Source organism: Magallana gigas, chromosome 7 (assembly GCF_963853765.1).
Source record: "Magallana gigas chromosome 7, xbMagGiga1.1, whole genome shotgun sequence".
Lineage (NCBI taxonomy): Eukaryota > Metazoa > Mollusca > Bivalvia > Ostreida > Ostreidae > Magallana > Magallana gigas.
The window spans coordinates 627,108-654,979 of record NC_088859.1 but is presented as its reverse complement, the minus strand read 5'-3'; the positions used below and the strand labels follow the sequence as shown (position 1 = coordinate 654,979).

General features: G+C 33.1%; 1 protein-coding gene, 1 long non-coding RNA gene and 1 other non-coding gene across 3 annotated transcripts; 1 reads left to right on the top strand and 2 right to left on the bottom strand.

Annotated features, from left to right (window-relative positions):
- Window positions 1–43: 43 nt before the first annotated feature.
- On the top strand, window positions 44–2,263 carry LOC105321623 (rho GTPase-activating protein gacV). Its single transcript, XM_020064615.3, has 2 exons — window positions 44–507; window positions 1,864–2,263. Exons 1-2 carry the CDS (start codon window positions 282–284, stop codon window positions 2,136–2,138), a joined length of 501 nt encoding a protein of 166 aa, XP_019920174.3. The 5' UTR covers window positions 44–281; the 3' UTR covers window positions 2,139–2,263.
- Window positions 2,264–6,404: 4,141 nt separating this feature from the next.
- LOC105321622 (uncharacterized) lies at window positions 6,405–7,860 on the bottom strand. Its single transcript, XR_010707813.1, has 4 exons — window positions 7,737–7,860; window positions 7,339–7,469; window positions 6,973–7,002; window positions 6,405–6,849 (listed from the first exon to the last, which is right to left on the bottom strand). It is a non-coding gene; the product is annotated as an uncharacterized protein (transcript).
- A 16,814-nt stretch (window positions 7,861–24,674) lies between these two features.
- Window positions 24,675–27,550, bottom strand: LOC109617043 (uncharacterized). The gene is made up of 3 exons (XR_010707836.1): window positions 27,432–27,550; window positions 25,602–25,732; window positions 24,675–25,117 (listed from the first exon to the last, which is right to left on the bottom strand). It is a non-coding gene; the product is annotated as an uncharacterized lncRNA (long non-coding RNA).
- Window positions 27,551–27,872: the final 322 nt, after the last annotated feature.

Here is a 27,872-nt window from a genome sequence, read left to right as displayed (position 1 = left end):
AACGTGAATAGAAATCAACACAGACCATGTTAAGCATTGTTAAAGTGTTTGTCCCTCGGTACACCTGACTCTTGTCGTTCAGCGCCAGCAGAGAAGTACAGTTCATCCTGTAACTGATCATTACGACCTCAAGCCATTGTAGAGTCTCCACAATTGTAAGTGGGTTAGATTCAAAGGAACGGTCTAACTGAGGGAAGAAAAACAATAACACCAGAACAGAGTAACTCGCTACAGCTACCAGAAGACCAGTGAGATAATAAGTGAACTTACAATCCTGAAAGATGTGGTTCCTGTTGATTTCCCTGCTGGTCCCCATGGTCTGGACCAATCCTATCCCGGTGTCGGAGTTAGAGGAAGCAGTGGACGTTCTCCTGACCTCTGTAGAGGCCCATGGAAGGAAAATCAAGACCCTGCAGGATGAGATGTACAATGTTGGGGATGTCCTGGAACAGCAGGTGTTTCTTCTGAAACAGCTAAAGGAGATCGTGGAGGACAAGAAAGACCCAGGTAAGAGAGAGAGAGAGAGAGAGAGAGAGAGAGAGAGAGAGAGAGAGAGAGAGAGAGAGAGAGAGAGAGAGAGAGAGAGAGAGAGAGAGAGAGAGAACTTGTTATTTTGTACCCAAATAGATTGCTAAGAGATCATTCTCACTTAGAATCGAAGACATCAGTCTCTGCAATGTACCTCAGAAAAATACACAGAAGATTACAAATATCGGAAGTATGTGATTATTTTTCGGTAGAACATAAATTCGTTTAATTAACACTTTTTTTTTCAAGAAGGACATAGCTTAAACATGAACACCATTAGATTATGTCATTAACAGAAATCAACAGGACCGAGGTAATTTGATTAGATTTTACGTCCAAGGTTTTTTTTTATTAACAGGCCCAGTGCAAATCTCTAGATCTACTTATATAGTTCGAATAAGCTTTATACCTTTACAGAGCTATATTCAGATAACTTTGATAAAGCCATTCGTATGCAGGTTTTTTTTTTTTACCAAAATGTTAATTATAAGAAATAGACAAAAAATTTGAGATTGATTTAAAACCAATATTCGCACTATTGATAATTAAAAATGTAATCCGATATAGAACAGTAGAACTAGTTTTAACATCGCACTATTTAAACATTTTTAAGATGAAAAAATACATCCCAAATTGGCTGACCTCTGATCGAAACGACAATTCGTTTTATGTAAAGGGTTTTATCGATGGTAACACGTAAATTAACTCATAGCCGAGTGGATAAAGTGTCGGACGTACATGTATGTTACGTACATCCTGAGTTCGAATTCCGAAGGGGCATTTCTTATTCCTTACGGAAATGATTTTTTTCTATTAATTATTTTATTCCCAAACTGCCAATTTTCCGCTTATTTGACGTGTGTACAGTCTATCGTTATATCTTTATCAATCAAATAATTTACTATAAATTTGAGTGAATTTTTCTAGGTGTGTTATTCCACCTTTTTTAAGCAAAATTATATATTTTCATTTGGTAACTGTACAATGATTTCTTTTCATTGTGCTGAATTATTACCAATCAATTATCTTGTTTATCATAACTGGCCTCCAAAGCCTTTTAAGGAAACACATTTTGATAAATAATCTTTACATGCATTGTTTACAGAACAGTTAAAAGTTGAAAACTAACACTGCACTGAAATGCGATTTTTATGCATGCTGAAAAATTATACATTTAAGAAAAATGAATGAAAAAGTAGCTAAATCAAGCTACTCTGAATAGCTTAATAAAGCTATATACATGTAACTTATTCAAGCTGTTTATTTAAATCAAGAGATTGTACTGGACCTAATAAAATTTGTACAAGTAACACAGTAAACGATATTGTTTGACAGGTTATGCTGACGAAATTGGAGCAGAGGAAGTGAAAGACACAAAGGTGGAGGAACGGGTGCTCAATGACGAATTACAGAAAATCCGGAACCTGAAGCCCGAGGATAGCGAGGAGGAGCAAGAGGAACATCCGGCGGAAGTAGAGGAAACTGAAGTAGAGGAAATGGAAGTGGAAAACGAATCAGAAGAATCCGCCGAAACGTTGGAACAGGAGCATGAAATTTCCGAGAAGTCCGTCGAAACGGAGGAAAAAGAGTCGGAAAGTGTTGAGGAATAGATATGTTGGATTTGGGAGAAGTGGAGAAGCTGTTCTAACAAGATGGAAGATTTGATGATATGGGGAGGATCTTTACTGAACTCTTAACATTAGTGCCTAGTAGGGGTAAAATGTATACACTGTTCTAACTGTCTATATATGAGTGATCATCAATTGGGTTATTTTGACCGATGAACAGATTAAATTAGTTTACATGTAAAGAAATACAACAGGATCTAAATAAATATCTACAATAAACCAAACGATTTAATCATTGACAAGATTGTATCAATTCTTTGATTTCTAGACACACTGTCAAAGTGTGTGCTAAAATTCAGTGCAAAGGAAGATGAATATAAAATACCGTCAGTTTAAGGCTTATTTTTCTAAATAGTGCCTTTCAGAATTCGAATAGCGAGTAGTATAATGTGGTGGGTTCACTATTCAAATTACCGTTAATATATTTAAAAAAACGTAAAATTCATATCAATTAAGTGGCGTAATTTAACTAAAGAAATATTGAACAATCAAATATTGTCGCTTGCCTAAATAACTTTACCATTGGAATATTCAGCTAACCATGTGCTATTAGACTATCGCATACCGGTATGATAGAAGTACTATTGCACGTAATCAATTGCAATCAAGCTTTAAGTTGATAACTACCAGTCTACAGGTACATGTCTATTAGAAGAGCTATTCCACGTACATCCAACGCAATCAAGATGTAAGCTGATCATAAGTAAAATGAAATATTGGTGATAATTACCAATCTAAAGGTTTTTACAAAAAATGGAGAATATATATAGACTTTAATACAAGTATACTCCGTGCTTACAATATACCCAGTATATAGCAGTATCATGCTGCCTTTTGTGTGAGATAACGCACGGGATTGCTACGTGTGCTTGTTTATAAAATATTTCGAATTTACGAATAGTTTATTAATTAAGCATGTACAATTGAACATGAATTCTACAATATAAATCCTGAAAATGAAGACCACATTTTATTGGCAAACCCTCCCGTATCATCAATCTTAAGGTAACCACGTTCTTAGACCCCATTTTACTGATGACGGTTGAGGACAGGATCTTGTAGTTTTTTTTCCACTGGAAATCCCCTTAATGTGATTGTAGCAGACAGAGTTACCATTGATGGCGAGCTGTGTGCTAAACAACGCTCCCTGGGTTGTAGAAATGCTCAAAGTAAAGGAGTAGTGTCTCCTTACAGGGGCGGTAAATTCACCAGTGGAGGCAATGTAAGCATGTCTGGTGTTCAATGTTAACGTCGGCAAACACAACGACTGCTTTATCTTTGATATTTTTCAAATCTGTCCATTGTCGTGCATGAAACGCAATGTTCTCTGTAAAAAAAATCCGCAAGCAATCAAGTTACATTTATAAAGATATCTGAGATTTTTGCATGAGCAATAGATGTCACCGTTTGAATTTAATTTCTACGTTATCTTTGGGTTCATTTGGGAAAATACTAATAGACGCATCGACGTAGCAACAGTAACCCATATTCATGTATACGAAGCTTCTAAAAAATTATAACTTTAAAACTAGTGGATAGTAATACTGAATGAGAGTAGAACCCTATGGAACGCCTCAACTGCCTTATGTTTATAATCTTCATAATATGATGGTACTTTAACATTACGTGATGATACTTCAACATTACATGATGGTACTTCATCATTACGTGATGATACTTCAACACTACATGATAGAACTTCATCATTACATGATGGAACTTCAACATTTAATGACGATACTTCAACATTTCGTGATGATTAATCAACATTACATGGTGGTACTTCAACATAACGTGATGGTACTTCAACATTACATGATGGTACTTCAACATTACGTGATTGCACTTCAACATAACGTGATGGTACATGTACTTCAAAATCACATGATGGTACTTCAACATTACATGATGGTATTTCAACATAACGTGATGGTACTTCAACATTACATACTGATACTTTAACATTATATGCTCATATTTATAAAATGATGGTATTTCAGTATGCAGTGGTTCTAAATTAGCCATAAGCACCGGGATCGTGATTCGGGAATACAACGAAGATAGTATAGGACCTAAGTTAAGCTACACAACAATTCGAACAAGCTTCATTTACTTTTATTTCCTGATATAATATTGGACACTTTTCTAATCCAATTAGATATTATCAAAATCAATATTGCCAAACTAGAGCTAGTGCCGCTAAGGCGAAACTGAATTCTGGAGGAAATTGTGGCACGGTCACTTTCATTATATTTGTTGGAACCTGCGCCGAAATCTCTTTATGTCAAACGACTTCTGAGTCCCATGATTTATTAGTCGTCCTTGTTTAGGCGCCTTCAAATTCGATGTCAATTTTATGAGTACGTTTTCTGTCGTAGGTTGATTGTTCTAATCCTGCAAGCAGGTGCCTTCAATTGACGCTTGTTTTACTACTGTTTAGCCAGGTCTATTGGTTTTTGCGCTTTTACGCTATTAACCAGTGACTTACTGTCCAAGGGACAAAATTGAATCTGATTTTAGAAGTAACTGTAGTGTTGAACGAATCGGTGCTTACATTGCCACTACTACGTGTTGATCTCTAGGGAGAGCCCATCAATCCCCATAAGTCCAATCTAACATAAATGACAGAAGTTTTTGTTTGGGTGCTATTAATATCAGGCGCCAAAGGATTGGATTCTGAATGCACATTTTTGGACCAAAATTTTCTGGGAGACTTTTCATACCCCCTGATTTTTATGCGCTTATTGGGAGCCCCAATGGTTTCACCAAGCAGCCTTTCTTTAAAATTTGAAATGACCTTTTTAAGGATGGAGTCTTTTCTGGTTTTCAACTTGTCAAACGTAAGTTTGATTATTTATTCATTAAATCAAGATGAAAAGAAATTAAAATAGTATATTTTTTTTTCTCTTTTGCTATCATACAGCTTGGCATAGAAATAGTAATCAATGTTTAGAATCTAAGAATGACTATATTTTTGGCGGAATATTGGTGTAAGAAAATATCACACGCAGTTCAGAATTGCAGGAAATAAATGATTTGTTTGAGCATTTTTAAAACAATAACACTAATGTTGGATTTTTTAAACTCATGTGAACTACTGATGTGATATTTGGGATTCAGAAAATGTTTTTAAACTATGATTTGCCTCTCAAATTACATTTTATAAGCTTTTTAAAGCGTCCATTCTATACATTGATTTGTGTGAAAAAATCATGAAATTCAGTTTCATCTCTCGTATTAAATGGTCAATATATTAGCTTTTCTGTCAATTTATATCTTTATGTAATGTCTTATATATACGTAAAGATGAGGAATATTTTAATATTGGAAGCATAAAAAAATAATCAAAATTTCTTTAAAAATTAAGAAATTTAGGGGAAATGCAGGCTAAGTAATATCAATTTTAGTTTTAATATTTATTACAATTAGGTAGTATAAGGTGATTGACATTCTAATATTCTATCATTTCATTAAAGAATATACTCTTCATATCTTAAACAGATATCTACATAACTGCAAAAAACTACATTTATTTTTATCATCCTTTAAGTTGAAAAGTTAAAAAGGTAGTGACCTTGACCTGCCTTTAGGCAAAAACAAGGAGGTCAAATTTGATAAAACTGATAGAATCATTTGGTTACATGATCTGTTTCACTGTGACAAAATTTCATGAGTTTCTTATTATAAGAAGCATGTTTGATAACGAGAAGACTCCTTCCTGAAAAGACAACACTTAATCAAACAGTAGTATTTGTTGATTATCTTGATCTAAACTAGTCTCAGTGGACCTTAGTCCTATCTGTTTAATCTCTGAAACAGACAATCAGGCCCAGTGTTTAAAAACTATAAAGGCATCCACGTGTTTTGAGTTTTAGCTAATTTCGGTCGCGAGGGGACGCATCCCTATTTTTAGAACCATGGCATATTGAAGACAGTACCATCATATAAAGAAGAAGTATCAGCAAATAATGTTTAAGTACCATCATGTAATGTTGAAGTACCATCATGTAATGTTGAAGTACCATCAAGTAATGTTAAAGTATGAGCATTTTCAGTTTCGGACAGACACAAGCCAGTTCAAGAGATGTTTACATTCTTAACCTCAAATGTACACGATGGCCGCACATCCTCCTTGATTACAAGAGTTAATAATCAATTTTGCTTAACCTGCATAATAGATTATTGTATGGTAAAAAATTATCTCAATAGAACGACCAGCCAGCTCGAAGTTAAGAAAAAAGTTAAAAGTCTTCTGAATGTATTGTTTATTTGCTAAGCGTCTACATGGAATGCGATATTTTTGTTTACAATTTAAAACCAGAGAAAGAGGACCACAACCCACGGGCGGACTCTCCGGTATCAGCTGATAATATTGATACCACGTCGTTTTTCTCCATTTTAAGGATGACGGTTGATGATCCCGCCTCGTAATTGTTCCCTCCTACCCTCCCGTTGACATGATTATAACTGACAGATTTACCGTTGATGACCAGCTGCGTGTTAAACATAGCTCCAGGATAAGTTGCAATGGTCCACGTAAAGGAATAGTGCCCTCTGCTTGGGGCAGTAAATTTGCTCGTGGTAGGGTTATAGGCTTTCCCGGTGTTTAATGTGACGGTACCGAATACAACGACATTCCTATTTTTTATATTCTTCTGATCTGTAGACATCCGGGCATGAAATGCAATTACCTCTGCAAAAACCAAACATTAGACATTAGAATTAGAAAAATAGCAAGTACTTGTTATAAGATTTTATAAGGCAGAATACATTTTTGTTCGATTTCAAAAATGCTTGAATTGTAAACTTGCCATACCTTGTAGGCTATCACGATGTCTTAAGTGGTCTTTGAAAAAAAAATTAAATTCATTTGGTTTTTTATTTTTAAGATATAATGTGAAACATATTTAAATCTATCCTTTAATGCTTCATATGTTTTTAACCACTTATTTGAAGTTGGATTAATCGATAACTGCATGTTCTGTATTGATTAGAAAGGAGCTTGTTATACACATTTGACATATGCCTACGACTACCATATTGTTTTCATAACCATATTTTGTTTTCTTGACACAGAAGCTGATAACGTTTTCGAGTGAATTATATATCAAGCTTAAAAATTAAAAATTTAATCTCATTTCTTTTACGTAAAGTCTGAGTAACTCCAATAAATTGACCCTACCTCTTTCTTCACAGCGTTTATCTTGATATCCCATTCTCCTACACACACTATTGTATTTCTCATACTTGGTAATAAAGTCGTCACTTCCGCTTGCCCCCAACAATAGAGAAAATAACAGAACTGCTCCATATCTGATTGAGGAAATTACCAAATGAATTTTATTAGGAAACATTTATATTGAATTTTTTCAACAAATCTATCAAACATATAATGGTTATAATTTAATGCTACCGATATATTGATATTCGTGTCCTGTCGATCCTGAAAAATATTATTTTAGTGTAGTTGAGTTTGTTATAGTAATATGTTTTCAGATAAACACGATTATTTTAACTCTAAATACCCATTTTCAAACTTAATAACTCGAAGATGCATTTGATGAAATTGAAATTTCTTACAGTTTAGCAAACATCGATGCGTACAAGAAGCTCATTTCAAATGTATATGCTGGTCAGACGAATGGAGTCTTCAACGGTGTGGTATGACATCTGCTGGATGTAGGTAGTTATATAAATACATGTATATAATGTAGTTATCCTCATTAAAATGTAACATAAGGTGTTTACTTGGTGTTGATTTCGTCAATATACACAGATGATTAAAATTTCATATTTTAGGCTTGTATTCTCTTACAAAGTCGATCAACTTTAATGTAGATTGACGTGTATTGAAACTTTTTAATTTTTTAAAAACTTATTATTTGTTTTCTCTTTTTAGCTCACCTGAGCTGAAAGCTCAAGTGAGCTATTCTGATCACATTTTGTCTGTCGTCCGTCTGTCTGTCCGTCTGTCCGTCTGTCCGTCCGTCTGTCCGTCTGTCTGTAAACTTTTCATATTTTCAACATCTTCTCAAGAACCACTGGGCCCATTTCAACCAAACTTGGCACAAAGTATTCTTAGCCTAAGGGAATTCAAAGTTGTGAAAATTAAGGACCACGCCCTTTTGCAACGGGAGATAATAAGCAATTTATGAAAATTTTCGAGAAATTTTCAAAAATCTTCTTCTCATGAACCATAAGACCAGGAAAGCTGACACTTGTGTGGAAGCATCCTCAGGTAGTGTAGATACTAAATTGTGAAAATCATGACCCCCGGGGGTAGGGTGGCGCCACAATGGGGGGGTCGAATTTTAACATATGAATATATAGAGTATATCTTTAAAAATCTTCTTCTCAGAAACTAATCGGCCATGAAAGCTGACACTTGTATGAAAGCATCATCAGGTAGTGTAGATTCAAAATTGTGAAAATCATGATCCCCGGGGGTAGGGTTGGGCCACAATGGGGGTCGAAGTTTTACAAAGGAATATATAGAGTAAATCTTGAAAAATCTTCTTCTCAGAAACTAATCAGCCAGGAAACCTGACACTTGTGTGGAAGCATTATCAGGTAGTGTAGATTCAAAGTTGTGAAAATCATGACCCCCGGGGGTAGGGTGGCGCCACAATGGGGGGTCGAATTTTAACATATGAATATATAGAGTATATCTTTAAAAATCTTCTTCTCAGAAACTAATCAGCCAGGAAAGCTGAAACTAGTGTGAAAGCATCATCAGGTAGTGTAGATTCAAAGTTGTGAAAATCATGACCCCCGGGGGTAGGGTTGGGCCACAATGGGGGTCGAATTATAATATATGAATATATAGAGTATATCTTGAAAAATCTTCTTCTCAGAAAATAATCGGCCAGGAAAGCTGACACTTGTGTGAAAGCATCCTCAGGTAGTGTAGATTCAAAGTTGTGAAAATCATGACCCCAGGGGGTAGGGTGGGGCCAAAATGGGGGGTCGAAATTTTACATAGGAATATATAGAGTAAATCTTTAAAAATCTTCTTCTCAGAAACTAATCAGCCAGGAAAACTGAAACTTGTGTGGAAGCATCCTCAGGTAGTGTAGACTCAAAGTTGTGAAAATCATGATCCCTGGGGGTAGGGTGGTGTTAAAGTTTTACATAGGAATATATAGAGTAAATCTTTAAGAATCTTCTTCTCAGAAACTAATCAGCAAGATGATTCTTTGTAATTGTTAAGACTTTGGCTCCAGGACAATTGTTTGGTCTCACAAGAAGGTTCAGAGTTTGATGTAGCTAAATATCCCATATATAAACAATTGTAAAGGATCTTTTTGAGAACTGCAATACTCAACATGTGATATGACTATAAAATTGAAGCAGGCAGCTATTTTTTCATTAGAATCTGTTTGTATTACTGTATTGAGTTATTGCCCTTGATTTATTGATTCTTGATTATTTTAATTAATGCATCCACTGTCATCCAATTATTGTGATAATTATTTTTATACAGTAATTAATATTCAATGGATGTAAGTTGTTCTGCATAAGTATTTTTGGGTTAGGACGGATTAGTTTGTTTATTTTTGATTTCCAATTTTTAGATACTTTGAATTATTTTAGGCCGGCACATATATAGGGACAGTGTCTACTGAGTGACACAGAGCGACTGTTTGGGGTTAAACTTGAACAGGTTGGGATAGATTGGGTGTGTGGACATCCCTGCTCTATCTAATATCGTGTTTTCTAACCTACGATACAGAGTATGCGGTCATCCCTGCCCTGTATCGCATTAATACAAGAGTGCGATCATCCCTGCTTGTAATGGTGGTGGTTGCGGCGGAGCACTAGTGTGTGGTCATCCCTGCTGGTGTTCTGGCCTTTCTAGCGCAGTGTGCGGCAATCCCTGCTTGCGTTAACGTTGGTCCTGTTGAGTTACGTAGGTGTGCGGTCATCCCTGCCTGCGTAACGTTGAGTCCCTATATATGTGCAGGAGCGGTGATTAAAGTCTGCTCTTGTAAATATTGGCAGCAATCAGGGCTATCCAAGTCTATCTCCGGTACGGGCCCACGTGGATCACAGGCAGTGACCCCCTTTCACGTTACAAAATCATCCTGTTAAAACATAGGAATATCCAGGGGGAAAATGGATTTTATTCATAAAGGATCTACATGTATTATTGTACATTGTCCAGATTGTTTGTATTATGACTCCATTAAGCTGACTTTATCATACCTATTGTTCCTCAGGTGAGCGATGTGGCCCATGGGCCTCTTGTTTAAAGTTGATGTTATTGGCTATTTAGAATTTACTGTTGATATGCACAATGGCAAATTGCAAATTAACTGTCACCAGAAATATCAGTTCTTTTCCAAGGCGCCCGAATAGTCACTGAATAAGTGCTTTATAATACAGATGATCACTTGTTGTAGTTCTGCAGTAATTGGCTTGATGAACTAGCTCGAGTTATGGAACTTTGAATTTCAAACATCGATCCACGTAATAAAATGAAATATAAGAGAAGCTGTCGGTGAATGTTTATTTTCGTCTTTTTATTTACGTATGAATTGTTAGTAGTTGTATATAAACATAAACAATTTTCACTGGTGGGTGCAGTGATCTATTGCATGAATCGTATGAAATTATATAGATATTCAGTGTTTTATAAAAGTAAAAGAACAAATTAGTCACTGATTGAAAGTCATTACAAGAGACTTGTTAATACTTTAATTTGATCTATTTGGCTCAATTTATCCTTTTAGAATGCTGCCCTTTTAAAACATCCTCACTCAGGGAGGAGGAAGGTAGTAAAGGTGCATGGTAAACAATGTTTGAAAATGTATTTCATGTTTTTATTTTTTCAAAACCATTAATAGTCACGGTGTTGTTCTTTATAAAAACAATTCTTCTAGTTTGTTATTTCAAGTAAATACATATTTAAAAAAAAGAATTTTTCTTTTAGAAATATTAATGCACACTTTTTTATTTTCTTTATCAAATTCCTTTCCTGAATTGCATTTCCTATGAAATCTAGTTTATATCAATTTTCCAACTATTTGGGAAAGATGGGTGACTTATGTTTGTTTTAATTCACTTTGAAAAGTTCAGGAACCAGGCACTCTAGTTTTGTAATTGCTAGTAAGCAAAGGAGCTCTTGCGTAATATTCCACAATGCATAGATGATATAAGTAATCGGCAAAACACAAAATGTAAGAATTTGCTCTGAATGCCAATTTTCCATAAGGTAAATTTCCAAAAAATAAATTGAATAATCATGATAATAAATAGATATTACAAATAATTATTAACTTTATATATCGTTGTATTATTGCGCACTTCTAGAGATTTAGTTTATTATACGATATTCCTTTTCTTAACATTTTTTTTGATAACCATTGCTCATGCTACTATTCTTAAATCTCCACTTCAATCACTGACTGGAACAGAGTGTAACACCGATCAGAAGTAGAAGCATTCGAATGTTCATATTTAACATTAATTGATTGAAAAAAAATCATGAGCATTTCATTTTATTCATTGTTTATTTGTCATACATGTTAGCATGGAACTACACAATTTCAATTATATTTTTTTACAGTTTAAAACCAGAAAAAGAGGACCATAGTCCATAGGCAATCTCTCCTGTCTGATACATTATAATCGATACCACGTCATTTTTCTCCATTTTAAGGATGGCAAATGAGGACCCGGTCTCGTGATTGGCTCCGTGAGATTTCCCGTTAACATGGTTGTAACTTATAGGTTTACCATTAATGACTAACTGTGTGCTGAACCACGCTCCTGATTGGGTAGCGATGGTCCAAGTAAAGGAGTAGTGTCCCCTTACAGAGGCGGTAAATTTACCAGTGGTGGCGTTGTAAGCATTCCCTGTGTTTAATGTAACGTCAGCAAACACAACGACTTCTTTATCTTTTAGATCTTTCTGTTGTGTTGATAGTCTTGCATGGAATGCGATGATTTTAAAATAAATGCAACATTTAAAAAAATTAAATCTTCAGAACATTTCGTTTTTAAATACCTTTTAATAAATATAGAACGAAAATTTGGAATTTACTTAAAAAAGAGACATACCCTTTTTTTTTTAATAAAAAAAAATCACACCTACATTAAGTCGCTTTTGGTTTGATATTTTTTTTGTAGTCGTATTGAACATGATTATCGCTATGTTTGAAAACATGTTGAAATTTGCTTTAATAAGTTTAATGGAACCATTATGAAATGAATAAAATATGAAAACAAATAATTTCTTTAGTTACTCTCAAAATGGTTGATAAATATCTCTACGAAAAAAGCCCAAAATTTATGTTCAGTTCTTATTTCTTTACATTTCGATTCTTTGACAAACGGTATTTGAAAATAAATTCATCTAATGATAGCAGTGTTTTCAAATCATTTTGCATTAATTAAAAAATGAAAATGACCCTGTTTATTTTCAGTATGTATATTGTGCATAAAAATGATTATACCTTTTTCCTCACAGCGTTTATCCTGATATCCCATTCTTTTACACACACTGTTGTATTTATCATACTTGGTAATGAAGTCATCACTTCCCCGAACCTCCCACAGTATGAGGATAAACAAGATGGCACTATACCTGTGATCGAAAACAGACAAACATAAATTTGTTTATGTGCAGTTCATAAACAGTAGTTGTTAGAGAAAATGAAAAAAAAGCAATTATTAGCATAATTATATATTATATTGTTTTGGTAAATTCCTATCTTACTTTAGTTATTTCTTTTTTTAGCAGATTGCTTTATTTAGAAAACGACCATATATTGCTCGCCCCCCCCCCTTTTTTTTTACACATTCTTATAGATGCGGTTTTAAAAGAGTTACTTACATTTTGTTGAAACTCGAAGCGTGTGATTTTTAAAAAAATGTTTAGCAAAAATCAAACGGACAAAATATAGGGCATAATGATGTGTCAAAATACTAGTACGTGAAGATGTTTATGCATATGTATTCATTAAATTGTAACACAACACACTTTACTGAATATTAAAAACGATAATGTGAAACAGATGTTAGAAATTTGAGTTGCATTCATAACATTTTAATGTTCTGTTAACAATGATTTTCCTTATAAAATATTTACTCAGAGGGAATGATAAAAACTAATCATTTTTTCTATTCATTTATTTGCCCCCATTTTGATATTTTTTACAACTGTTGCAAAATTCAAACTAAAGAATAATATACGGAAACAAATTTACAAAATGAGTGAAGGCATATTCCATTAACAAAAAAAAATACCTATTGTCCAAAACAAACAGAAAACACGTGTATTCCGTACTACATTGGTCACACTAATCGGTTTGATTCAGCCGAAATAATTTTTAGCTGACTTTGTAGTTCGGTTTGCAAAATAAATATATATTGCGGAAAAGATTTTGTCTTTACCCTCTGTTTTAATATACTAGAGCTTGAAGTAATGTAAAAAACCCAGAGGTTCATCAGAACCCTGCATTTCTATTACACATTTTCACTAATAGAGGTGTCAGCAAACAAATGCATATAGCAAACAAACTATCATGTCACATGCTGAAATAAGCAGCCAAGTTTGGGAGTGTTTCCTATATAGTGTACATTGCCATGTATCATTACAAGACACTCAGATACAGGGAAACCTTATGTATTGTAAAAATGACAAATGTCAAGTTTACACAGCCATATCTGAGGTATATGGGACATGTAGACAGAGAGAGGTTTACTGAAGCTGTAGAGGGACAGTCCTGGTCTACAAAGATGAGACAGGCTGTAGCATAGAATATCGCACTTGACAACAAAGTCTGTTTTATCTATGTTATTTTCTCCCTGGTTTTGCTTTTGGTCGTATAAATTGACCTTTTTACGAAGTAGTCATATTCCTTCATAATTCCTCCCGATTTGTTATGTTTTTCTTAAAGTTGTTATATGGTGTCTTGTGTCAAAGGACTAAGTGCGCTTTTATGCATTTTTTGCCCCGAAATCAAAGTTTTAGAAAGAGCTTTGAAAATAAGGTGAAAGATAGTTAAAATCATATTGAAAATAAAGATAAAAATATAAGAGGTTATCACTACAGTGACGCCATTATGTATAAATGACGTCATGAAGATTGCATTATTTTGATAAATTGATGTTTTATAGCAAAATATGGGTGTTTACCTATGGTTTTTCGATTGGGAAACATCGAGCGCAGGCTTGCTCAAGTACCATTTTATAATATAATGTGTATAACTATCGGAAGGAAAACATATGTTAAAATCGCTCTTGAGCAGACCTGCGCTCTATACTTCCAAATGCAAAATATGGAGAAAAAATGAGAGTATTTTCATTTTTTTGCAAATTTGCGGGAATTAGGTCATTTAAGGACGTTGGATCCTGCAATCAAAAGTCTCTAAGTTTTTTTTCTAAAGTATTTTTTTAACATCTACATACATATCTAAACCAAAATTCAAAACAAAATTTTGTGGTCTATATGCTCCTTTCGGTGCTACGGTGTATTCAATATGACCTTTCTGCACTGAAAGTGCAGATTGCACATAAATTGCTTTTCCCTCTTTAATTTTTTATCAAAATGAACCATGGTATCAAATACATATTTACATTATTTAGAATTAATAAAATTAAAATTATCATAATGAAAAAGTTTGCAATTTCTTCACCGTATGGATATTTTGATCTTTGTGCACTGAAAAAATACTATTTTTATTCATAAGCGATTCACTATGCAATTAAATAATTTAAAAGTCTCAAACTTTTTCTCAAATTCTGACAGACTTGTCAAAAGAAACTTAAATATTCAGAAAATAAAACCAAAAGTATGGGTCTATAATGTAAATTTTGAGATATGGCATGAAATAAGCTAAATTTAGGGGGAAATTGGAGTTGATTTTTTCTTTACTTTTATGAAATATCACTTAAACATGCCAATATGTGTTGATAAAAATATTGAAATAATGTTGAAATATGTTTTTGAAACAACACAAAGATATCCCAATGCATAAACTATCTGAAAATTTGGTCTGCACGGAAAATAAGAAAGCCAAAATGACGGTACTCTAAAACAAATGAGTTATGAATAATGTTCATTTTCTTCTTAAAAACATTCCGCCACAAAATATAGTCCCTTACTACACTGACTAAATATGGAATTTTTCCTTCACTATTTTATTCAATATAGTTTATTTGGCATTGTAAAAAAGTAATTTACAAGTAGAATTCATATATGAAACAGAATTTCCTGACTAGAGGTGACCCAAAATGGCTACCCAAAATCAGAGGATCGAACCTCTTAAAGTGACATCATAGATACACAGCGAATGAGCAATGATGACTAAAATCAAGATTAAAGTTATAGGCATCCTCTATACAATGATTTGTGAAGATTTTATTTTTATACGATACTATTTAAAAATTGGCTGAAATCGGGGACAGATATTTGACCATACCGCACATAGTCCTTTTATGCTAAATATAAGATTTCCTGTTCAAGCGTTTTGTTCTCTTTCAAGATTTTTTTTTTAATAACTTAAGACCGAAATAGTGTGTCTTTTTTCCTTAAGCAATGTACCTATAACAATTGGTCACAAAATATAAATAGTACATTATTATCAGGTACACATGATATAGTGCCTCTATTATACACAACACAGGAGTATTGCGTTTCAAACTCTAAAACTATCTGTTTTACAATTTCTATATACTCTTTGTCATTCAATGGGGAATAATAAAATTTTCGTATTCCTTTACCTTTTAGGAATTTATTTCTTTTTATGCATAAATCAACTGGTAGATGATCTGAACCATAACTACTCTCTTTATGATTCATTGGAGACCAATTTTGTAATGTATCTGAGATTTTGAAAAATCTCAAGTATGGCTTCTTTTCCTTCATGGATTATTTTCATGAAAATATCATTAAGGTTAAAATTGCCATTCATCTTATTACTTCAAGCCTCGATTCGGGATAATTCAAACTGTTGTGATCATATGCTCTTCCTTTTTTCTATAATTGGTATTTTGTAAAAATAATATATCATAATGTTTGTTTCTAAGGGTTTGAAAAAGTCTTTTGTCTTGATTCTATCACAAAGGCCTTGGCAACATAGTTAACTTGATGTTTGTTTAGCTGTTTCACCATTGTTAAAAAGGTGAAAAATGCATCCCCACTGTGTGTAAATAATGGAAGAAAAGTGAAAAGTAGAAAGTGCATCCAAAATGCACGTACGGATGAACCAGGTAGCAAATTGGCTGTAATCGTTGCATCCCCCCCCCCCCCAATATAAACTATAATTTTTTTAATTAGGAAAATAATCTGTCTAAGTTAGATTAATGGTATTCGGGGTGAAAAAGGCATTAAAATTGTATGTAAAGTAACTGATCGTTAAAAAATAATACAAAAAAAGTTATTTAGCTAGAACAGCAACACATACATATCGTCATCGTAAACGTCTCAGTAACTTAAAAGTACATTTTAAAATACATAAGTTTTGCACGTTAATAAAGGAAGTAACAGTTTAACTCTGCATGCATGTTTAATTAACGTGGTGTAAATTGTAGAGGAAAAAACAACTTACAATCATGTTCGTAGACGAAATTTTAATTAAATATTTCTTCCACATTCTTAATAAAGCGTCAGATTAAAAGCGTTTTTGTGGCTAAGTGGAGAAAAATCCTTTGCACATGTTTCATCAAACTGTTTAAAGTAAAATGAAACTTTCATTTAGAGATCTCTGTAAATAATGTTGCTTGTTTGAAAAATATATCCGTATGTGCATGGCATGTATGGATAACGAACAATGTTCAAATTCAATTCTTTTTTCAATCTCACCTAAGCTGAAAGCTCAAGTGAGCTTTTCTGATCAGTTTTTGTCCGGCGTCCGTCTGTCCGTCCGTCCGTCTCTTCGTCTGTCAGTAAACTTTTTACATTTTCGACTTCTTCTCCTGAATCACTTGGCCAATTTCAACCAAACTTAGCACAAAGCATTATTGGGTAAAGGGGATTCAAGTTTGTTAAAATAAAGGGACACGTCCTACTTCAAGGGGAAATAATTAGGATCTATTGAAAATTTGGTGATATTTTTCAAAAATCTTCTTCTCAAAAACCATTTGGCCAGAAAAGCTGAAATTTGTGTGGAAGCATCCTCAGATAGTGTATATTCAAGTTTGTTCAAATCATGGTCCCAGGGGGTAAGGTTGGGCCGCAATGGGGGTCGAAGTTTTACATAGGAGTATATAGAGTTAATCTTTAAAAATCTTTTCTCAAAAACCATTTAGCCAGAAAAGCTGAAACTTGTGTGGAAGCATCCTAAGATAGTGAAGATTTAAGTTTGCTTAAATCATGCTCCCTTCGGGTAGGTATGGCCACAATGTGGGTCAAATTTTTACATAGGAATATAAAGAGCAATTTTATTTAAGATCTTCTATTCAGAACACGACTGGCCAGAAAAGCAGTAACTTGTGTGAAGTATCATCTCGTAGGGTATATTCAAGTTTGGTCAAATTATGATCCCCGGGGGTAGAGTAGGGGCACACTGGGGACCGGTTTAATCTTAACAAAGGAATATATTGAGAAAAATATTTTTCTATAAAAAAAATTCTTAGAAAAGTTGCAACATTATTGAAAGCAACCTTGGAAAGTGAAAATTCAAATTTGTCTAAATCATTTTTTTCAGGAGTAGGATGGTGCTACATGGGGTGGGGGGGTCCAATTTTACAAAAGAAAACAATTTAAATTCACCAAAATTCAAATGTTATTATATATGGTTTAACTTATATGCAAGCATTTTGACATATTTTTGATTCTTTAAAATTAGACTTTGGCCTCTGGACAATTCTCGGGCTTCACAAGTTTGATGTAGGTTTATATCCCATTTGATTTTGATCTTCTTGATAACTGTAATGCTCAATATATAAAATGACTATACTGTGACAAAAAGGGATCAATGATAAACATTTGTTACTCAACTTAATTTCTAATTTTTAGAATTAGAATTAATTAGTCAATTATTGGCAAAAATAAGTTCCTAAACTCTGGAATTTCAACCAGAATTATATTAGAACTATTTTATAGAACAAATGAAGATTAGGAATTAAATTCTCACAGATGCCCTGTCCAGAATGACGTTACAAACAAGTATTTGTTTTCCGTTTAACTCATTCAGTTTTGAACATGATAATTCAAAACTTATAAAACAGATACGAATCAATAACAAAGCTACATTCATTGGCTCTAATTAGAAGATACGTTTTTACAAGTTTTTTTTTTATTTGAACTTATCTATTTCACTGTACATTCAACTGAACTCTTTTCCGTATTAACAGCTTCATCCTTTGTATTGTCGTAGATTTTATTTTTGGCGTTCTATAGAATTAAAGGTATTCTGTGTAATACAGCTGTATCGAGGGATATACTCTGGCTATCGGTGGTCAAATGTCAGTCAAGCATGAACAGTTTTTATTGGCTACTTTCAGTTCTTTATTCTTTTGGCTATTTTAATCATGACAAAGCTTTAAGACATCAGTAGTGTATCTACTCAAGGCCAAGATCTACACCTTTTTCCACCTGAATCAGGTATTACATGTAAGTCTCAGTATTTTTCTTTGTTTTTTTTCATAATAAATTGTTGAACACTTTACAAGTTGCTTTATTTCAGGAGAGTTAACCTTGTTCCAGAAGAAATAAATTGCGGAACGAACCTGGGTAAAAAATCTTATATAAAGTAGGGTTTGACGCCTACAGTATGAGGGGACGTACCTTATGCCGGGATGGCAAGACGTTGGAAAACTCTAACTGACCCTCCACCATTTTTTTCCAATCTAAAACGCACCCTTCAGTGTTTTTGGAATAACGAACTGCATATACTATGCAGTACTCCTCCCACAATTGCACTATTTCCTATAGATCTTCACAAAAAGAAAACGCAACAGTTTTTAGACGGGGTCACGTGACCCCGTCTATTGGTTTACTGTCAGCCGAAGTCTCAAACCGGAAGGCACGCGTAGAACACATGAATTGAGTCTACGCGTAAGAAAATACTGCAGAAATTTGTCATGCATTTCAGTAAATATGTATTATAAAAACACGCATTAAACCTTTTTAAGGCCTCTGTGTATAAACAAAATTCTATTTAGAAAATAAACAAATAGTTTTTTCGATCAAAATATTCTTGCTCGGGTTCAAATGTGGAATGAGTTACGTAACTGAATGCACAGCTCCGTTGACGATTCAGTTGGTGTACGAGCTTATTAATCAATAGAAGAGGTTGATGATTGAATCGAAATTAAAGTTCCCAAACGCAATGTGCCATTTTTGAAAAGTTGTGAATTTTTTTTTGACAATCTTTCACCTTAATACTACTAAATTTCATGCGCAAGCCGAAGTTTAAATCGGGACGGGTTATACACAGATGTTTTACAAATTAAATAGGTGTTTCATTGGCTTCCAGTCTACTTGCACTATGACTGCTGTTCGTCTCAAAAAGAATTTTGTACAAAGAAAATAAAACCAAGTCTGAATTTGCCTTCTCGTTCGTTGGCTCTTTAGTTGATTAAACTGAACTTAAATTTTAAACATTGCATTGTAAGCAAAATCTATAATAGATTATACGTTTTGGAAGACTTATCATATTCTATATACAATCTTATCGATTGAAGAACCAAGTTAAATGTTAATGTTCATGTTTTTCGGCTTAGTTGGAATCAGGCTTAAGGTGAATTACATTGTAAAATAATGCATTACATTACTATTACTTCATGAATTGGGGCATTAAATTACCATTACCATTACTTAATTTTCTTGAAGTAATGCATTACATTACCATTATATGAGTAAAGTAAAGCATTACCATTATTTTGTGAAAAGTCAATAAGTTTTGAAAAAGTAATTTAAAAACTAGATAAAGAGTTTTTGTAAATATTTCATAAATAAAACATGCCTAAAATATTTACAGGTTCATGTTCATGTTCACTATCAGGTTCAAATTTAATGACTTATACAAGGTTGCTGTTGCACTTGTGGTTCTCAAAGTAAGGTTGATCTCGTAACATTTACACGCTAATGGCGGAGTTGACAATCTCTGTTATTTATGTCTCTGATTTTCGGAGTATGATTTTTAGACGGTGGCTATAAATAGCCACGGTCTATTGCTACGGTCCTGACCGGAAGAGTATTTCTCACGGGGACCCTAGCGGATAACGAACGATAACTCTGTTAGGTATGCAATGTTACACGCAATGTTTTATCTATGTGTCGATTTCAGTATGATAACTAATTTTAATCTTATCAGATATTTTAAGCATTATAGCTGCTAATCATTTTGTACATATATTTAACTAATTTATGAAATTGTGTTTTATTATTTTAAATGAGCCGTTACCCTGTCTGCTTAGCGATAATTTATGCACCATGCATGAATTGCCAGTTGTGACGTTAAACTCTGTATCAGGACTGCATAAACTATATCACTGCGATAATTGGATAAGAGATCTCACAATAATCGCTTCTTGTTTTTGTTTTTATGATGTAAACAATTGTCAGAAACACACACAATTTAAAAAGGTTTGCCATTTCATATTTCAGCAAGTATGCTTCATCAATAAATTCATTCATTTTCAACGCATTAATTTTAGTTGAGGAAGAATATTAATTTTTGTGTAGCTCATTCTAAAGAATTCACAACAGATACTGATAATGAATATTAGATAAATTACATTTTATTGAACTTCAACCGATCAATTGCACACTTTCTTCTACAAGTGTTCATGTGGTTTTTTTAACAAACAAAAAACTTGAAATTTAAGATACAAATGTGTTTAATATTGGACTATCCTGTGATAAACCTAATTTTGTCACCCACCCAGTCTGTAGGAACATTAATATTATTACAGGCACCTCAATATTCATCAGACAATATTTACTACTGATGTTGATGCTTTACTTGCTGCTGACTTTCTCTCAAACACGCTAATCGATCGACTTAGGATTGTAAAATTCACGTGCAAATCAAGTCGCCAATTTACATGTACATGTATAAACAAACAACATTTAACGATGTTACAAAGATTTTCAGTTCAGAATTTTTGTAAGCAAATAAGGGATTAAAGACATGCTGTAAAACGTCTTATGGATTTCACGTCGTATCAGCTCGTGTATCTCTAATTTGCAGCAAACGCTAGCTTTTTTGTGAGAAAAAACAATCGGTTAAACTCATATATTCCATATACATTTATGGTACATTAGGAACGCTAATGTAAGATGTAATAATTTTGTTCAATTAACAGTTTCTGACGAATTTTTCACACTAAACTGAAATAATGCAATTTGATGAGCGAAGTACAATCTGTGACTTTGATCCATATGCACCCGTCTCTGCTATTAGAAAACCTTTTCTTTGGTTTTGGGGGACTTTTTCGCAAACAGATAACATTATTTACACATGTACGTAAATATCACCCCTTTTGTTCTTAAATAATTTTTAACTCGCGAGTACAACTCTATTATGAGCTTTCTTCGACATTTGTTTCCATTTACAAATAGGCGGGCCTATATAAATGCGCCAGTTTGTTGCGACTCGCAATCGAAATAAGTGTTATCACTCAACGAAATGCTACATCGGCCGTAGCGTATACATCCATGCTATATTTGCGATAAATAATAAAACATGAAGGTAAAAAATGTGCTTCATAGATGACTGTAGTATTCTGCTGAGCTACAGAACTATAGCTTTCCAGAAATATTGCCGGGATTTGCGGACCGTAGATCTATTGTACATAGACGATAGTACATGTAAAGAATAAAATGAAATTTATATACACAGCTGTACGGTCAGAAAAACATGCGTTTAACTTGGATTTTGTTTGTTTGGTGTTTTTAAAAACTAATTTTGAATAATTAATCTATATTTCTTGTAAGTTAACTAGAAAAGTTTAATGTTGCAAGTAAATTATGCGTGTTAAAGTGTACTGAGAAGCGATAAAATATACATGTGACTTTCCCAAATTCATTCAAATGATTTGAATAAATCTATAGCTATATACAATCAGACAAATGTACTTTAAAACGTTGATTAATGAAACTGTCGCGACTGAATATTGTATGATTATATTTTTTTCTCAAATTTTTATTCACTTTCGTTGTGAGCAAATGGAAATAATCCACTACAGTCAAAGATAAAATATTGATTGACTTTTCTGTTTCATGATGACGTGCATTCAAAAGCAATACCAGTTTTATCAAACAGGGTCTTGCAAACCATTTCGTTTTCTGTACACCTAAATGTATAACTGACTATGAGGACAAAAGCAAGTGTAATAGTCCACAAGCAAGTGTGATGATGCAACTTTTTCCCCGTGGAGAAATTGAGGGAAAATGCTGTCGAGAGGGACAAAAAACATAATACATGTATGCCCAAATAGTTAGTAAAAACCTGATAAGGGTTTAATCATACTAAAGCTTTATTTGTTCTCGTTACTTTGAGAAATCTACACTATCTTTAAAAGCACAAAAGTCCAATCCACACTTTTTAAAAGTCAAAGACCCAAAGATCAAAAGGGAAAAAACCAAAATTCTCCTTCTTTATACAATGAAATAGTTTGGCGTACTGTGATGAAATCACTTGGATTTGATTTATTCATCAATATGTGGTGGCAACCCACATATTTAATGAGTCATTCTGGGGCAATCAAAATACATTTGTGTAGTACATGAATTACCGAAAACGGAGTTTTAATATCAACTGATATAGATACAAACATATAGATACAAATATATAGATACAAACTTCTATACTACAAAGGCTACTGTGATAAATCTATAGATTTTCCCCAAAAGATGACGATAAAGAGACACAACATTTGTAAGTGTGGATTGTGAACACAACTACGATTTCCACAGCATTATCCATGTAAGTAACTTACGACCAGTTGTGCTAGTACATGTGTGAGACGCTGGCTGTGGATTTTCGACAACAATAATTTACATACATGTAATATGCCACTTTCAAACGGCGCCACCGTCTAACAGTACTTTCAGTACTTTGATTAATGAACGGAACGGTTGTATCGTAATTCGTGTAGGTGTTGCACGAGTTTACACATTGAAAATTAGTAAGTGGCGAACGGATTTATTTTTACCTATTAATTTTTCATGAATAGCTGCAAGAAAATCGTGTCAGATAAATCGGTCTAAAAAATCAAAATGGCGACCATTACAAACCTTTTTATTGTTAGAATACCTGGAATCTTATTGTAAAAAGAAATATGTCTAACGTCAGGTGTTTGCTATCGGTATACAAATATTAACTTTGTTTATTAATTAAGCAGTTTGAGAGTTTTCGGGGTTTTCATAATCTTTGTATAACGGATACCGTCCGACTTGTGAATTTTTTCTTGGATCACAAAATTGAATAAATCTAATGATTTACATTATCTACCTTGATATAGTTGTTTTGATTTTCCCGGTTAGAAGTAATTTTCAAAATTTTTCCTTGGGGTCTTATTTTACATAAAATACCGTTGTGTCAATTTTCTTAAATTATGAAGGCAGGGATTGAGTAGAATTTAGACAAAGTATCAGAAAATTGCAAAAAGCCAATTTAGCGTAGATTGAAACAACTAATTAAAATTCATAATTTTTGGAAGCATATTCGACAAAATCAAGGACAATTACAAATTCAAACTTTCAAGACCCCGTCTTTTAGTACTCTCAATACTTTGATTTCACATGGCACCTTTATCGAGTTCCACGGAGAGAATGATTCTTGTCTTCAAAGAAAGCGTGCTTACCCTAAGATATAGTTACAGTTGATTGCTTTGAGTTCAGTATATACTTTTTCATATATTTTTTCAAGCCAAAGAACAAACGTGCATGTAATGATGAAAATCGGAGTAAAATACAAGATGCAAAATCCTGTGTAAAAAAAAGAATAAAAGGTGGTTATACAAACCGTTAATTTAAGCAAAGAAAAATCATGCCAACAGGTTGAAACATACCAGGATTCTTCAATTACTTACATTAACAAGATGCAAATGCATTCTAGATCTATTCGTTTGTTTTAAGATGAATAGCAGTGCCTAGTATACAGTCTCTGTTTAGGAACATTTTTGACACGTTTGTTCAACATTGATCCAGTTAATGGTCTGAGACACCTATGTATCAATATTGTACGTTCAAACACCAACCAAAATCATTTATTTGGAGCGATTGCTCTCACATGGTATCATTTTTTATAATGTCTCAACTGATCTAAAAAGTGAATATATGTGTGTTATGCTAAAAATATATTCTATGGTATCTCTAATCTTCAAAAGCAGTTATGAAGAAACTATGATCTATGCTCTTTCTTAACTAGTCAGAACGTGTTAAACAATATTCAACAAACAAGATAAACTTGTTACCTTACAAGAGTTAATTGACTATATTGTGTCGCCTACATAATACATATAATACATGTAAATGCTAATATTTTATGTTAACATCGTAAAATCATAGTATATAACAGTCAACAAGCACCTGCAACTATAAAATTAACAAACAGATAAAACTTTGAATAAATCGTTTATTTGCCATGCTCATATAAGAAATTTGATTGTTTATAATTTAAAACCAGAGAAAGAGGACCAATCTGCACGAGCAGCTAATGGCCCGGTATCGCATAATAATATTGATACCACATCGTTTTTCTCCATTTTAAGAATGACAGTGGATGATCCAGTCTCGTAGTTGTTTCCCCCTGTTTTTCCATTGACAAGAGTGTAACTTACAGGATTACTATTTATGACCAGTTGTGTAGAAAACATATATCCAGCATTAGTTGAAATGGTCCACGTAAAGGAATAGTGCCCTCTGCTCGGGGCAGTAAATTTGCCAGTGGTAGGGTTATAAGCTTTCCCGGTATTTAGTGTAACAGTACCAAAAACAACGACGTCCTTATCTTTTAGGTTCCTCAGATTTGTGGTCAGCCGTGCATGAAATGCAATAACCTCTGCAAAAATCAAAACTTGATTTGAGTTAACTTCACTTATGGAAACGTATAATTTTTCTCCCTTTCTAAACATGCTGGGAATTAGTTATGTAAATAATGTTATACAACTCTCTCCTAAGCCAACTTTCCTCTAAGACAACTCGGACTTAGTCTGCGACAGCTTGGCCTTGAATAAGGACAAGTCGCCATTCATTATATATGAGTCTATCTTTTTATACTTCACTTGATTTTATTTCCCCCATCTCAGCTGGATTAATTTATTACTGCATGCACTGTATTGATCAGAAAAGAGCTTAACAGAGTTACGTGTAATATGCACCTATTACTACCATTGTATTTTCGAGTAATTATTCTGTAATCTTAACACACAAGCTTATATTTTTATATTTTTAGTAGATTATGCTTTTTGAAAAAAGATTACATATGATCTTTCTTTCTTTTACATTTAACTCTATGCATTTCTTTTAAAAATAAATGATCATACCTCTTTCTTCACATTGTTTATATTGATATCCCATTTTTTTACACACACTATGGTATTTATCATACTTGGCAATAAAGTCGTCGTTTCCGCTCACCCCCAACAACAGAAGAAAAAACAAACCAGCTCCATACCTAGAGAGAATTATTGATATATATTACATTGGGAGACAGATCCATAAAAGCTTACAAAAAATAAACACTATCGTACATATAAATAATACTCTGATGCCTTCGATATCTTAAATACTGTAGAAACACATATTTTCGTTGGGTCAAAATTTCGTTGTTTTTAAACAAAATAAGATTTCGTTGGCATTTAATTTCGTCATATCGTATTATCTTTGTATGCATTACTACTTGGTTTAAAAATTCGTCATGGATTTAATTTCGTTGATTGATACTGCCAACGAAAATAACGAAATTTAATCCTCAACGAATATTTCTGTTTCTACAGTAATTTGTCAGTGTAATATAATTTTAGTGTAGCTAATTTAATACGTTTTAAGGTAAACGATTTTATCTTTTTACATCCTTAACATTTCTTTTAACTGCATTTACCCTATATTACCAAACGCTACAAAACCACTAGATTTTGGGACAAAGGCATTAATTTGCAAACTAAATTATCTATCTTTTTACTTTTTATCGACAGACCAATCAGGTGAATAAGTTGCAAGGCACTGTGAACTGCTTTGATTTTCAGTATACACAAAGCTTTATATTGAAAATAAATACCATTTATGATTGTCCTTTTGAAACTTATTTTCTTTTTTTTCAGACTTCCTGAAATATTTATGGAAAATTATGTCTGATCTTTCATTTCTATGCTCAAATTTAAAAAAAAAATGCCTATGATGCCCTATATCAGCCCATTTAAATACACCATAGTCAAAGTTCAAAAGTTTATAGAGATATACTTTATTGAATTAGAAACAGTGGGTCATTTTTTTTCGTAACATCCTTCGTTTTGAGCGACATTAGTAGAATAATTATAAAATACCACTTTTTAAGGATGAAGAAATTGAGCCAAATAAATACGAAAAAACCAAAAGCTCATCTTTTGGCTCTAATAGATCAAAATATTACTTACCAAAGGAATTGATTCATCAATTTGAAGACGAGAAAAAGAAATAAAAAATTAAAAGTGCTCATAAAATGTTACTTCAGATTTTCTTAACAATGTAAAACGAAAAGCCAATGAAAACCGTTATTGACATTTAAAATATTACATGCTACGTAACTTGTACTTCTGTATTTGTATATTTGTGCATTTCTATAACAGTGGTTTTTTACGTGTGTTCTAAATGTGCAATTACCTGTATTTACTTCTGGTGTACAATGATTAAGTCACTAATAAACAGTTATGCAGTTTTTTCCTTATCAGAAATGTTTATACTTGTGTGTGTATGTTTACCAAACTTTTGATACTTTTTAAGCAACAATGGATTTAAAATTTAAAAAAAATGTTTTAATGTGAGCATGGAAGATTGTCTATGGTATGCAGTAATTCCCATTCTACCTTTTAAAGTTACAACACAAGTTGTAAAAAATACACGATTAAAAAGTGTGCATAAAACCGAAAAAACCACGTGTGTCTGTTAAATCGTAAACACGTAGTAGACCGTCATGCTTTGCGACTCATTCAGTGGATTGGAGTTTCTGTTTGACGTTAATGTCACATTGTAAATAATACCATCCATATAAGGTAGTGTATCCGATCTGTTTATAACATTTTATACGTGAAAACAATTTTTTCAGTAAAGACCGTTTACCATTCCAATAGAAAAAAAATCATTCACATTTGCAACTGGATAAAAAAAAAGTTACTCACAGTTTATCGAACGTTGAGACGAACAGGAAGCTCATTTCATATGTTTATGTTGGTCTGACGAAGATTGTCTTCTACGGTGTGGTATAGCATATAATGGTTGTATGTATTTATATAAATACATGTATATAATGTTGTTATCCTCATTAAAATGTAACATTACCTGTTTTCTTGGTGTTGATTTCGTTACTACACACGGAATATGAAAAGTCTATATTAGGCTTGTTTTCTTTCACAAAGTCGTTTAACTTTTAATGTCGATTGACGTTGATATTAATGCTTTTGAAAAATTGTAAACTTATTATTTTTTTTTCATTCCAAAACGTTGAAGTTGTTTGAGAATTTATAATAACAGAGACCTTTTTAGAATTTACTGGCGATAAGGACATTAACAAGTGAACCGATACCGAGGCAATCAATATTTTCCAAGACGGTTTGATTGTG

Excerpts from the sequence above, each read along its gene's own strand:
- LOC105321623 (XM_020064615.3), top strand. The coding sequence starts at position 282 with ATGTGGTTCCTGTTGATTTCCCTGCTGGTCCCCATGGTCTGGACCAAT. Across the intron at positions 508-1,863 it reads GGAGGACAAGAAAGACCCAG|GTTATGCTGACGAAATTGGA; the intron begins GTAAGAGAGAGA and ends ATTGTTTGACAG.